At 41.2% G+C, this 13,926-nt stretch overlaps 1 protein-coding gene across 7 annotated transcripts in view; it reads left to right on the forward strand.

The window, feature by feature from the left end:
* NRP1 (neuropilin 1) overlaps window positions 1–13,926 on the forward strand; it is a 168,852-nt gene that overhangs the window by 114,934 nt on the left and 39,992 nt on the right. For all 7 annotated transcript variants that reach the window (XM_011993302.1, XM_011993304.1, XM_011993301.1 and 4 more), the window contains 2 exons: window positions 2,021–2,176; window positions 6,386–6,530. In XM_011993302.1, the coding sequence (XP_011848692.1) occupies window positions 2,021–2,176; window positions 6,386–6,530 (301 nt within the window). The remainder of the gene's footprint in view (window positions 1–2,020; window positions 2,177–6,385; window positions 6,531–13,926) is intronic.

A 13,926-nucleotide genomic window follows, 5' to 3' on the forward strand; every position in this document is an offset into this window, starting at 1 on the left:
AAAAATTTGCCATTTATTTGTGGGCTTTTTTAAAGCTTCTGTATAAAGCTGGGCACACAATTGATGGAGCAAATAATTTTATAGGAATAATCAGATGTATTAAAATAAATTAAAAAATCACTATTATATAGAAAATAGTGATGAGTTTTCTTTCAAGATGATTCTTAGTTATTAACGCTGGTAATAAGGAGAGTTAAAGAAAAAAAAAACCTACTCCACTCTACTGGAAACATCTAACACATATGAAAGAAGGAATTTTTAGGAAGTCAGAGTGGAAAAGAGTCTTCCAAGTTATCCAATCCCACTCCTTCATTTCACAAATGAGGGCCCAGAAGCCTAAAGATGATGGCAGAGCCTGGAACATGGAGTGCTTGCTGCTTAAATCAGTTCCTTACCACTCACATCACAGGGCCCCGGGATGAAACCACAGACCCTCGAGGTCTGTGACCCTCTAGGTTTTCAGTCACCCTCTCGTCATCACTACTCGGATGCCCTCCAAGAGCCCGACCCCTCAGGATATGAGATAGGCTAGTGAGAGATGAAGGCGAGGCTGTCATGTTGAGGAGCTTTCCCACTGGAAACTTACCAGGAGAAGGTTGCAAGCCCAAGCAGTTGTTTCCTGGGGACATCAGTCTCCCCTACATGATGACTTGGAATCCACCTGCCTCTCAAAGTGAGCTGCAAGGAGAGAGGCCACAGGAAGATGTGGGGAGGGAAGAAATCTAAAGCTGAAACAGAAATCTTTACCCTCTTCCTCTTTATTCCATCCCAAGTTATAAATCTATGGCCCCTCTCCCAAACCACAACACCCTTAGAGCTTTCAAGTCAGTATCGTTTCAGTCTGCATTTAATGTGGAAGGAGGTAGGATGCCAAAGACAGAGGGGAAACGGGATTATGTTAGACAGGAATTTAAGTCCAGGCCTCTCCATTATCCATTGTGTGAGTTTATCTTGTTTGTCTTGATTTTCTCTTTGCAAGATGACACATATGAATGTGCAGTTTGGAAAGTATGTTTAATCTCTTAGAAAATATAATGACATGATATTGAATCCAGTTTTCTCTTTTCCCCCGGGATTCAAGCAATCCTGGTTACAACAGTGAGAAAGATCTTTTCCTGGATTTCCTCCTAACAATGGGAACCAACTTAGGGCCATGCTGTCTTTTGTCAACAAAAAGAGTCAAACTCTGAAGTTTAATATATGTTTGTTTGTTATTTCTGTTAAATAAAAATGGTTCAGATACCCCCTTAAAAAAAAAAAGAGTCAAACTCTGTAAAATACTTGAATAGATTTATTCTGAGACAAATATGAGTAAGCAGTGGCTTGTGACACAGAATCTCAGGAGGTCCTGAGGACATGAACCCAAGGTGGTCTGGGTACAGCTTGGTTGTATATATTTTAGGGAGGCGTGAGACATCAATCAGATACATAGAAGATGCACATTGGTTTGGTCCAGAAAGGTGGGACATCTGAAAACAGGGGCTCCCAAGTCGTCGGTGGATTCAAAGATTTTCTGATTGGCAATTGGTTGGAAGAGTTAAGTTACTGTCTAAAGACTTAGGAATGTCTGGGTTAAGATAACGTACAGGTAAAGACTCCAGGTAGCAGGCTTCAGAGAGAATACGTTGCAGATGTTTCTTATCAGACTTAAAGAGTCTGTTTTATCATTAATTCCAACAGAGATGAGGGTATAATAATGAGGCTTGTCTGACCCCCACACTGTCCTGTCATGGCCTGAACTAGTTTTTCAGGTTAGCTTTGGAATGCCCTTGCTCGGACAAGGTGTCCATTCAGATGGTCAGGGGGCTTAGAATTTTATTTTTGGTTTACATTGATCATGACTTTGCCTTTCTTTACAAGGAATGGAAGGGAGGAGTCAGGGGTGATGGACACCTGATGGAATTAGGCCCTGTTGATCCCAGGTGGATGAAAGCCACAACATGGAGCGCACCAGAAAAGATGCTTTGGGTTACAGTGCTGCAAGGATGGTGCACTGACCATGCTTGTACTTGTCTTGCAGGTGGACTTGGGCCTTCTACGCTTCGTTACGGCTGTCGGGACACAGGGCGCCATTTCAAAAGAAACCAAGAAGAAATATTATGTCAAGACTTACAAAATTGACGTTAGCTCCAACGGGGAAGACTGGATCACCATAAAAGAAGGAAACAAACCTGTTGTAAGTTAGGCTGCCACCACGGCAACCAATGCAGTCTTTTAAATGGATGATCAATTTTTACTTGTTTGTTTAGTAGCTTTCTGTCTGGCCTGGTTTGTTTTTGAATTGATTTGAAATGAAAAGTGCAATTAGAGGTTTAAATCTGACCAAGGTGTCTCATGTTCCCAGATCCAGAAGCCAGGAGGAAATTATATGAATGTTTCCAAGAAAAGTCAATACTGGCCATATTAAGTGTCAGACTCAAGAATTGCTGTAAGCCTCCCACAGGGACACAGATTCTGCGTGGGATAAACACTGTCCTCTTAGAATCTTAGGAATTTGGGATTTTGTTGTTTTTCCCCCTCTATTTCTTCATTCTCTTTCATAGATTCTTTCTCTCTGTAATGGGCTGGTTTCAGTAAACATCTTTTCATCTATCTACTGTGGCTCACAAACTAATTTACAAGTACATTTGACTGCTTCTTGTAAGAACGCATGGAACCAAAGGTATTTCATTGTGTTCCCTCAGATCACACAAATAACACACTACCTCTGTACTACTTTCAACCAAGAAGGCAGCACAGACCACACTGTGTGCCTGGGCACTCTGCCCTAGCTTATTTGGAACTGAGATGCTTTTCTTAGTCTGCCTGTTTATTTGAAGTTACACTTGCTCTGATTTTCTAATCAAAAGATTTTGGAGAATTCATACTCACCGTCTCCCAGAAATTAAAAGCTTGCCCTGGAGGCCGAGCAAAACACAGGAAATTGATGAGGATAGGAGCAAAGATCCAGGTAGCTTGCAGTGATGGGCTTGGGGAGAGGCCAATTAACCTGTCCTTGTCTCTCTTTTGAGCATTGGTGTACTTGATTTTCTCCTTGTGGATCTGGAACTGAGAAAAGTTTCCTGGGTGTGAAGTGAGAAAACCTATTAATTCCCTTTGATTAGCAGTGAAACCCCCACTCTCGGACAGGGCAGGCAAGATGGAAACAGCTACAGATAGACAGCTGCTCTGTAGGAGGAAAATGCTATGGGCAGGCAAGTTCAAGGCCATTGTCGAGCCCCGGAGGACATGCAACCAGTTTGTCTAGGGAAGAAGAACCTTCCCAGTCAACGCTCATGGAGATGAAGCGAGTAAATTTTGACCCCAAGTTTCATGACTGATTCTTGTTTGGGAATAAATTTCCGAAGACATACTTTAGGTTCAAGGAAATAAAAAATCACTAACTCTAATGAGGCACCTACCAGCCAAAGAACCCAGAGAGAGCCGGGAGAGCTGATCTTAGACTTTCAGGCCATTTCTTTATAAAATAAGCGCTACTTCAGGAATAGAAAACCAAACACCACATGTTCTTACTTATAAGTGGGAGCTGAATGATGAGAACACATGGACGCATTGGGGGGAACAACACACACTGGGACCTGTCGGTAGCGGGGTATGTGGGAGGAGTGAGAGCATCAGGAAAAATAGTTAATGGATGCTGGGCTTAATACCTAGGTGATGGGCTGATCTGTGCAGCAAACCACCTTGGCACACATTTACCTATGTAACAAACCTGTACATCCCGCACAGGTACCCTGAAACTTAAAGGTTGAAGAGAAAAAAAAAAAGAACAAAATAGAACCATAAGGTGAAAGGTCTAAAATAATGTTAAGTGAAAAACTTAATTGGTGTTTCATTATCTTTATACTGGAATGCAAGCAGATGAGAGGAATGAAAGGAAATAGCAACATGACCATTTTTTGTTAAGGAAAAAAAACCATAAGGGCTATTTCAGCAACACTTTTTCTTCAACTGTTGTCCACTGGTTGTTTGCATGGCCCAGAAGAGGGGGGCTGTCAGAGAGCACCCACAGATTCCAGGGGTGTCTGACAGTGCACGCAGCTTGCCCTGGGAACTCCCTGGCACACAGAAGGGCTTCAGGGGCACAGGCAGAGGGGATAAGGAAGGAGTCGGCAGAGAGGAAGGCTTGGCATCTATTCTGAGCACTTTAGCTGAATCTAAATGAAATTAGAACATCCACCTAGAGTCTCATGATTGCTGCCCACCCCACCTTTCTCTGTACTTTAGGGGCTTTCAGCCACTCCCCTCTACCCTCATTCCCACTTTGCTCCAGGAGTGCAGCTTTCGACCAATAACAACTGCAGCAACCCTCTTCATGTTGGAGAGAATGTGTGTAATACATGATTTTCAGCAAACCTAAAACTCCCTGAGTGGGAGCAAAATGCACCTCCCTTCTGCCTGCACCAGAACACACAGCTCTCCTGCCAGACTTCTGGTCTCTCTCAGACATGGACTCGGTGCCCCCATAAGGAGAGCACCATCGCTGGGGGCCCTCCTTCCCTGGCAGCTACCCGTTACTCTTTGTCACACAAAAATGCTCCCACACAGATTGATTTCCAGGGGGAGATGCTGATGTAGGGCAGAAATCAAAAGGCCATCACAGACTGGGATAAATTAGGATATCAGGTAGTCTCTCGAGAGAGATCAGGCTAAAAACTGACTTTTTTAAACAAAAATAGAGACAGGGTCTTGCTCTGTCACCCATGCTGGAGTGCAGTGGTGAAATCATAGCTCACTGCAGCCTTAAACTCCTGGGCTCACCCATCCTCCCAGCTAAATCTCCCCAGTAGCTAGGACCACAGGTATGCACTACCACAATGCCTGGCTAGTTTTTTGTTTTTTTTTTTTCTGGAGAGTTGGAGTCTCACTATGTTGCCCAGGCTGGTCTCAAACTCCTAGTCTCAAGCAGTTCTCCTGCCTCGGCCTCCTAAAGTTCTGGAATTACAGGCATGAGCCACCACACCCAGCCACAACCAACTCTGTAAAGCATTTGACCACCAGCCTGACTTTCACAAGCCCTTTCTCCCAGGAGGAAGAGCAGGACTTGGGAAACCATAGACCTCCTTCATGTCCTCACCTGGAAAGGTGGGGAGGAAGCTGCGCACCTCGGGTGAGCCCCGTGATGCTCCAGTTATGCAGCCTAAGAGGAGGGGTCTGACCCAGCTGTGCAGAGAAGCATGGTGCTGAATGCACGAGGCCCAAAACTAACTGAGAAACGTCACCATTCCACGGCTGAAGTAAAATCCGGGAAAGGGTAGGCAGAGTATTCTGTGATGGCAAAGTCTCCAGTCCTCAGAGATCTTACTGGAGAATGCTACTGCAGCTCCCCCGCCCAGGCAGAGTGGCCCCCACTAGTCCTTGTGGGAAACATCCGTTGGTGCCTGGCATGCATTACATTTGCAGTCACATGCCTCATCTTTCTTAGAATAAAATGACTCGATTTAAAACTAGAAGCAGAATCCCAGCACTTTGGGAGATGGAGGCAGGCGGATGACTTGAGGTAAGAAATTCAAGACCAGCCTGGCCAACCAACATGGTGAAACCCTATCTGTACTGAAAGAGACAAAAATTAGCCAGGCGTGGTGGCAGGTGCCTGTAATCCCAGCTACTCAGGAGGCCTGAGGCAGGAGAATTGCTTGAACCCGGGAGGCGGAGGCTGCAGTGAGCCGAGATTGCACCACTGCACTCCAGCCTGGCTGACAGAGCAAGACTCCGTCTCAAATCAATGAATGAATGAATCAATCAATCAATCTTGAAGCACAAGCCCTGGAAAAGCTGATTTTTAGATAAAAATAATTTATAACTCAGTTTTGACTTTGACCACTAAAACATAATTTTACCAATAATCAAAAAAGGATTAAAGTCACGCATTAGTGTGGGAGACAAGATCTTCTGTCAAGGAATGAAGTCAAAGGGGAGAACACTGTTTGACCTAGTACTGTAGCTGCAAACACAACCTAGAATTTCAAAAAGCCAGACCCTACACTGAAACTAAAAAGCATCCCTTCTGGGGGTTCTTGGGAAAGTCAAACAGTGGGTTTCCATGACACGTCTACAGTATTATTTTGGTCCTCTGGTAAAGTTAATAGTTTCACACTTTTTAGATAATAGCATGGATTCTTTAATCAATATTATCCATGTAATTAGTGCTTTTAAAGGCTCTAGCCTCTCAGAAAATTGAATCGATGATTAGGACAGTATTCTATATTAGACATCATTCTGATTGCTAATTGAAAAAATTAACATGGCAGGTTATTAACGCCGTCTCATCCTTGATCGACAATGCTGAAATTGTAAATACTTTTTACAACCACTTGTGAAAACACACTTTTGGATTTAAAATCAAAACCTCTGCTAAAGAAAGGCACTTTTTTCCCCCATACAGCTCTTTCAGGGAAACACCAACCCCACAGATGTTGTGGTTGCAGTATTCCCCAAGCCACTGATAACTCGATTTGTCCGAATCAAGCCTGCAACTTGGGAAACTGGCATATCTATGAGATTTGAAGTATATGGTTGCAAGATAACAGGTAAGCTGTGGAAGATTGAAGACTGAATCTTCCAAGTCGAAGATTGTCTTGTTTTGATTTATGCAAACCTTTAAATACAGGGTGAATAAATTTGTAAATGCAATAATTTTTATTTGATAATGAAAGCATCTACTTTGGATTTAGACAAATCCAAGTTCAATTCCTGCCTTACTACTCACTAGCAGATTGTTTTGGTCAATATACTTACCTTTCAAAGCTTTAGTTATCTCAACTGGGAAATAGTCATAATTATTTACATCATGCAGCCTAGTTGTGATGATGCATTATTATTAGATAATGGATATAAAACACATAGCACAGCCTGGTATGTGGTAGGTATTTGTTTACTGGTACCTTTTCCACTAGACTGTAAGCTGCGTGAAGGCAAGTATCATGCCTTTCATCTCTGCTTCCTGGATACTGACTACTACTTAGTAGATTTACAGTAACTAACTGTTGCATGAAACATTCTCCAGCAGTTTTATTTATTTCTTTGTTCCTTTATTTTGAAACAGGGTCTTACTCTGTCATTCAGGCTGCAGTGCAGTGGCATGATCATAGCTCACTGCACCCTCAACCTTCCAGGTTCAAGCGATGCTCCTACCTCTGCCTCTTAAATACATGTGGGAGAACATGAGGGCACCAGTATAGACAACTAATTGTAACCCCTATGTTGCTTGGGCTTGTCTCAAATTCCTGGGCTCAAGCTATCCTCCCACCTCGGCCTCCCAAAGTGCTGGGATTACAGGTGTAAGCTATTGCTCCTGGCCAGCTATGTCTATTGATTTATTTATTTATTTATTTATTTATTTATTTATTTATTTTATTTAGTTTTTTGAGACCGAGTCTCACTCTGTCACCCAAGCTGGAGTGCAGTGATGTGATCTTGGCTCACGGCACCCTCCACCTCCCAGGTTCCAGCAATTCTCCTGCTTCAGCTTCCTGGTGCTACTACAGTAGCTGGTACTACTACAGGTTCACACCACCACACCTGGCTAATTTTTGTATTTTTAGTAGAGACGGGGTTTCATCATGTTGGCCAGGCTGGTCTTGAACTCCTGACCTCAGGTGATCCACCTGCCTCAGCCCCCCAAAGTGCTGGGATTACAGGCGTGAGCCACTGCGCTCTGCCTGTCCATTTATTTTCTTGCATGACTATGTTATATTCTGCAGTATATAGCAGTCATATTAGAATTCCTTTCCATTTTAGTAAATACATTGCCAAACTTTCATTGAAACAACCACCGGCACCAAAAAATACCAGTACAATGTGATCTTCATGGTAAGCTTGAAAGTGCAAAGGCAGAATCAGTTGACCCACTCACTAAAAAGTAATTAAAAGCAAACTATGTCTAAAAGTCTTTGAACTACCTTTTAATATTATGTTATATATGTATTTAGGGTATTTAATTTTTTATTCCATTTTAATGTTTATCCTTTTTAGTTTAATTATTTTTAGACGAGAAGAATACTGACTTTGGAAGGAAAAAAAAATCACTTTGGCAATGTTCCATGAAATTACAAGCAATTTTGAGAAGAGCTAATGAACAGGAAAAACTACACTTGTTGATAGTAGAGTTCAGTTTGGAAAGTAAAAACCAACATCGGATTTTTTAATAAAAAATTTGTTTATTTCCACCCCGTAGACAGACTTGTTTATTATTTTAGGACCTAAGACTTAGAAAGTTCAAGGCCTTGGAGGCAGGAATTGAGTGGAGAGGGGTTTGAAAGAAGAAAGGACATTGAAAAGTTAGATATAACCTTGGCTTTATTTTCGATCAGCAGTTAGATGACAGAAAGTTCTAGGTCATTTTCAGAGCATGACAAATTTGTGCTGTTATTCATAAATTTGTAGAAATAAGGCTATTTGAGGTTTGGGTGGAATTTTCTGGCCCATTTCTTCAACCTTATCTCATGTCATTGTATTTTAAAAAATGAGGTAAACTTCATAAAGACTCCAAACATGTTAGCCAAAACTCTGAATTTCCAGGCTCTTAGAGATTTATGTCATATCCTTTTAGTTGAATAGAATTTTTTTTAATACCTAAATTGTCCTTTTTAATTTTCACAAGGATTTCCCTGAGAGGTAATTCTAGGAATGTGAGCAAAGAAAGTAAATAATTTGTTCAATTTTTAAAAATAGTTAAATGATCTAGTTATGTAAATTTAGATGTCTAAAATAGCATATCCTAATATTTTCATACATAATTAAGTAGCCATTTTTCAAATAAGGTGCTTCCTTTCAGTTCCTAGTGCTAGTCTCTTAATCATAGTCTCCACTATACTTTTAAATAGTTTCTCTGTAGTAAAATGGCCCTAGTCTCCAAATAATTGCTACAGGCAGGTTTTTGGAGAGGCTAACACATTGCAATGATAGTCACATGGACAGAAGGTAGGCAGACATGTCCAGGCTTGACTATGGACTGTCCACTTAGTGTATGTGTGACCCACCATGGGTAAGACACTGAGACTCACTCTGATCTTCATTTTCTGGTCTGTGAGGTTCACCTTAATGCAACTATAATGAGGAGTAAATGAAAGAAAATTTGGAACACGCCTGGCTTAAAGTAAGTGCTCACTAAATGGTACCCATTAGATTAAAATAGTACACGGCACTCAGTACATTGAACCTAGCATATGCCCCGGCAAGCAGAGCTTCTAATAAGACAGTAATTTCAACTTTTTCTTCTTGATTATCAGAAGCAGATAATCTGCATTTTCTTGAGGCTACGGTCCCCTTGAGTGGAGATTAATGAAAGGAGGACTACAGTATCCCTGCTGGACTAGATGGTCCAGGAGAGCAGGGGACCTGTTTGCCTCATTTTCTGTTGTGTCCTGTATGCCTGGAACATAACAAATGTTTGGTGGTTACTTTTGAATGAATGAAGTGCAGTTCTATCCAAACCTTCTGAGAAACAAATGGCCGGACCTCAAAGTTTCACCCTGTCAAGTAGTCATAATTCAATCTGGATTTTGTTTAAGCCTACCTAATCAAAAGTTACTGCTTGAATACATCACTTGGCTTCCAAAGCCACTAGAGCCCCAAGTTTTACCCTAATTTTTTGATTCAGAAATTATTTTTTAGAAATATAGTAATCCTGGAAACTTCAGTTTGTCACCATATAGAGATATAAAGAAAATAAGATTGGAACAAACCATCCTGCTTTATAGGTGATTGATGAAAGGCATTTTCATTATTTTGACAAAGTAGGCTTCATCATTTTGGCAGAGGTGGAAATTGATGAAAATCACGTTGGACGATGCCTGCTTAACACACTGTGAACTCTGCTGTCTTCTGTTATTAACCAGAAGTCTGTTACCCGGCACTTCAACACATATTCATGTGCTCCTAAGTCAATCAGAATTCACAATGATGATCTCAGACACCATAATATCCAGAGGTACTTTCTGAGTCATCAAGGAAAGATTAAATTATGCTCATTCAGGGTCTCCCATCGAATGCAGTTATTACTTTCTCATTATTTGGAAATTGGTTGACTGGATATTTGATTTACCAGTATACCTCAGTTTTTCCATTAAAGCTGAGTACAGAGATTTACTGTAAAATAATATCACTGAAAATAACCACCTCAATCCTCCATTACAAAACTAATTTCTCCCTTCCATAACGAAGTGGTCTTAAGCTTTCCCAACAAGGTTGACAAGTGAAATACAAAATGTCCAGTTAAATTTGATGCAGACAAACACGACATAATTTTTCAGAATAAGTATGTCCCATGCAATATTTGAGACATACGTACACTAAAAAATCATTCATTATTTCTCTGAATTCTAATTTCACTGGGCATCTTGTTTCTTGCTTTGTTGTTTGTTTGCTAAATCTTGCAACACTATTTCCAAAGGGTTTGACCTGTACCAGGCTGACCTGTACCAGCCTGTTATGAAGGGACAGAGTTAAAGAGTTAAACACTATCATCTCATTCAAACCTTGAATTAATTGTTAATGTAATTTTTCTCCAAATTATTGTGAAGAGTCAAATAGTTTTCAGTCAAAGGTAAATCAAGTTGCCTCTTCATTTTTTTTTTGTTTTGTTTTGTTTTAATGAGGCAGTCATATGGAAGGAATAAGTCTCACTTTGCACCATGGATATGTTGGCTAAATGGGGGCAGGACATCACTAAGTCTGTGAATACAGAAACTATGCCCCAGCTGAGTCTGCTTGAGAAAAAGGGCATTAATCTGGTGACGGTTCTGCTCTCCTTACAGTATTCAAGTTAATTATGTTTTCCTCCAAATGGTAACATCTGGTCCCCATTACCAGCTAAACATTGCCTTTCTAAAAGCTTGTTTGGAATCAGGCAGGTATGAACACCGTGGCCAAAAAAATGGCACTCTATTTTTAACACTATAGTTTCATAGTCCCTTAGTAAAATTGTTTTTGTAAATCTTTTTTTAATCCCGACTGAGTATATTCTTGGTTTCCAGATCCCAGCCTGGAGCAAATACTGTGGTTGAATTACAGGAAAGGGCACTTGGGAAAATGACAGCTGCCTTTTATTGTATTAAGTTGATTCATTCAACAAATATTTGTTGAGCAAATACTATGTATAAAACAGGGCATGAAGAGTCATAGAAAACAGAAAAATATGACTTAGTTCATGTCCTCAAAGAAGTTAAAATCTGGGGAGGCAGAGAGCAGCATTCCAAAGAACTAAATGTGCTCATCAGCGTTTGAGGGCCGGGTGTGGTGGCTCAAACCTGGGACCACAGTATTTGGGAGGCAAAAGATCTTTTGAGCCCAGTAGTTTTGAGAGCAGCCTTGGAAAAATAGCGAGACCAAAAAAATAAAAAATTAGCCAATCATGGTAGCATCTGCATGTAGTCCTAGCTACTCAGGAGGCTGAGATGGGAGGATTGCTTGAGGCCAAGGGTTCAAGGCTGCAGTAAGCCATGATCATACCACTCCACTCCAGCCTGGGTGACAGAGTGAGACCCTGTCTCTTAAAAAAAAAAAAAGGCTGGGGGGGCCCAGGCACGGTGGCTCACACCTGTAATCCCAGCACTCTGGGAGGCCAAGGCAGGCTTCACGAGGTCAGGAGATCGAGACCATCCTAGCTAACATGGTGAAACCCCTTCTCTACTAAAAATACAAAAAATTAGCCATTCATAGTGACAGGTGCCTGTAGTCCCAGCTAATCGGGAGGCTGAGACAGGAGAATGGCGTGAATCCGGGAGGCGGAGCTTGCAGTGAGCTGAGATCACCCCACGCACTCCAGCCTGGGCAACATAGTGAGACTCCGTCTCAAAAAAAAAAAAAAAGAAAAAAGAAAAAAGGGACATGCAAATAAAGTGATGTAAAGAGGCCCAGAAATGGAAAACTGTGTCTAGTTATGGAGAACAGAAAAACCGAGTAAGTGATGTGGCATTCGAAAACAGGTCAGGATTTTAAGCAGTTCAGATCATGGAAAGGGTAAGATGATGGGGAATTCCTTGCTGAGGGAATAGAAAGAAAGCCTCCAGACTCCCAGAAGTAAGGAAGTTCTTCATGTCAATTGGCACCGGTTAAAGGAGTGAATGGGGAGAGAGGCCTTGCAAGGACATGATATGGAAGGCCTGCATGCCTGATTGAAAATGACATGCATAATTTCTAGACAAGAAGGCAGTGAATGTCTGAGTAAAGAAATGACGTGATTTGGACCATAGAACTCTTGTGGAAAGTATCTGAGCAATTAATTCTTAAAGTTCAGCTGATAACATGGACTTAGTTTAATTGCATTAGATGTTTGCCTCTCACTTAGGGGTAGTTACATTTTTAGGCTAACTTTTTATTACATTATGCAGAATTGAGTTGCTTCAAAGAAAAATAGGTTATCATTCCTGCACATGTTCTTGATTGGGACATACAGTTTATAAAGGAAAATAATTGAAGTGTTGGACATTTTGTCATTAAGCCACCGTTGAATTCATCAATGACTGATGCTCTCCTTGTGCTCAGAAGCTACTTGGGCTGCTTTAGAAGACATAAAAAGGTCTATGGTGCTGTTCGTTGCCTTCAAAGATCTTACAGTCTTGCTGTGGGTATATCACTAACAATCTTGCAGCCTTAGAGAGCAGTGGAATGCTGAGCTCTGTGCTACTTACATCATATTTCTGAGATGGGAGAGCTCAGAATAAATGCTGGAGTAGCTTGAAAAGCTTTTTTGAGTCTTAAGCTGGGTTTTGAGCAAAGGCAATGATGAGGATAACGTCTATACTGTATGAGAAGAGAATTGGTTAACTGAGATGTATTGTCAGTAACAGAAAATCAAATTAGGCAAATGGGATGAAATCAAAATGAGGGTCTTGAACACCAGATCGAGTTTTGATATCTTCCCATCAGTAATGGAAAACCATGGCACATTTTCAAAAGATTTCTCTTTTATATTATGGGGTAAAATATAGATAACATAAAATGTACTGCTTTAACAATTTTCAACCACTTTTAACCATTTTCATTTTATCATTGTACATTTTTAAGTGTACAATTCTGTGGCATTAAGTACAGTCACATTGCTGTGCAAGCATCACCTTATTTCCAGAATTTTATAATCATCTCAGACTGAAACTCTGCACCCATGAAACATTAACTCTCCCAATCTCCGTTTCCCCCAAGCCCTGGCAACCACCATTTTGCTTTCTGTCTCTATGAATCTGACTGATCTAGTGATAGGCTACTCATATCCATGGAATCAGACGATATTTGTCCTTTTTGTGTCGGGCTTCTTTCACTTAGCAGTGGAGATTTTTGAGGATGAGAATGACATGGTTAAAACAACATTTTCTGAAAAGTTAGATAGCAGTTGGTGTAGTGGAGATTCAGAGTGGGGTCTGGGAGGCCAACCAAGAGCTCATGTAGCACCCTGGCCAGAGCACTCGGATCAGGATAAATCCAGAAGAAAGGAAGGAGGTGACAAGGGTTTTGTTGCTTTCTTTTACTTGACAAAAACACAACAGGATTTGGCAGCCAAACGGAAATGACAGGATGACTAGCCAGGAACTGGATGATTGGTGATGCCACCAATTAAAAGACAGGGTTCAGTGAAAGGATGCAGTATCCAGGGAAAGGACTGTCTTAGTCTGCTGATGGTACATTTGAGATGACAATGAGACATTCTTGTGGAAAGTCCCCAATGCAATTAAAAATAGGGGTGGGGAGAAGGGTTGCAGGGGATCGTGGTCACTATTCTTCCACACTCAATTCAAATGTCACCTGCGTCCTCTTTTACCCCTGCAGGCTAAGTCATGCATTTCTTCTCTTTACCTCTGCATCACTGTCTCTTTACCTTTGTTTTAGCAACTTTCCTGCTGTTGGAATAACTTCTATGCATATCTCCAATCCATCATAAACTATGAACTTCTCTGAAGCAGAGCCAGTACTTGATCCAGGGATAAATTC

This window comes from Mandrillus leucophaeus, unplaced genomic scaffold, assembly GCF_000951045.1.
Source record: "Mandrillus leucophaeus isolate KB7577 unplaced genomic scaffold, Mleu.le_1.0 Scaffold429, whole genome shotgun sequence".
Classification (NCBI taxonomy): domain Eukaryota; kingdom Metazoa; phylum Chordata; class Mammalia; order Primates; family Cercopithecidae; genus Mandrillus; species Mandrillus leucophaeus.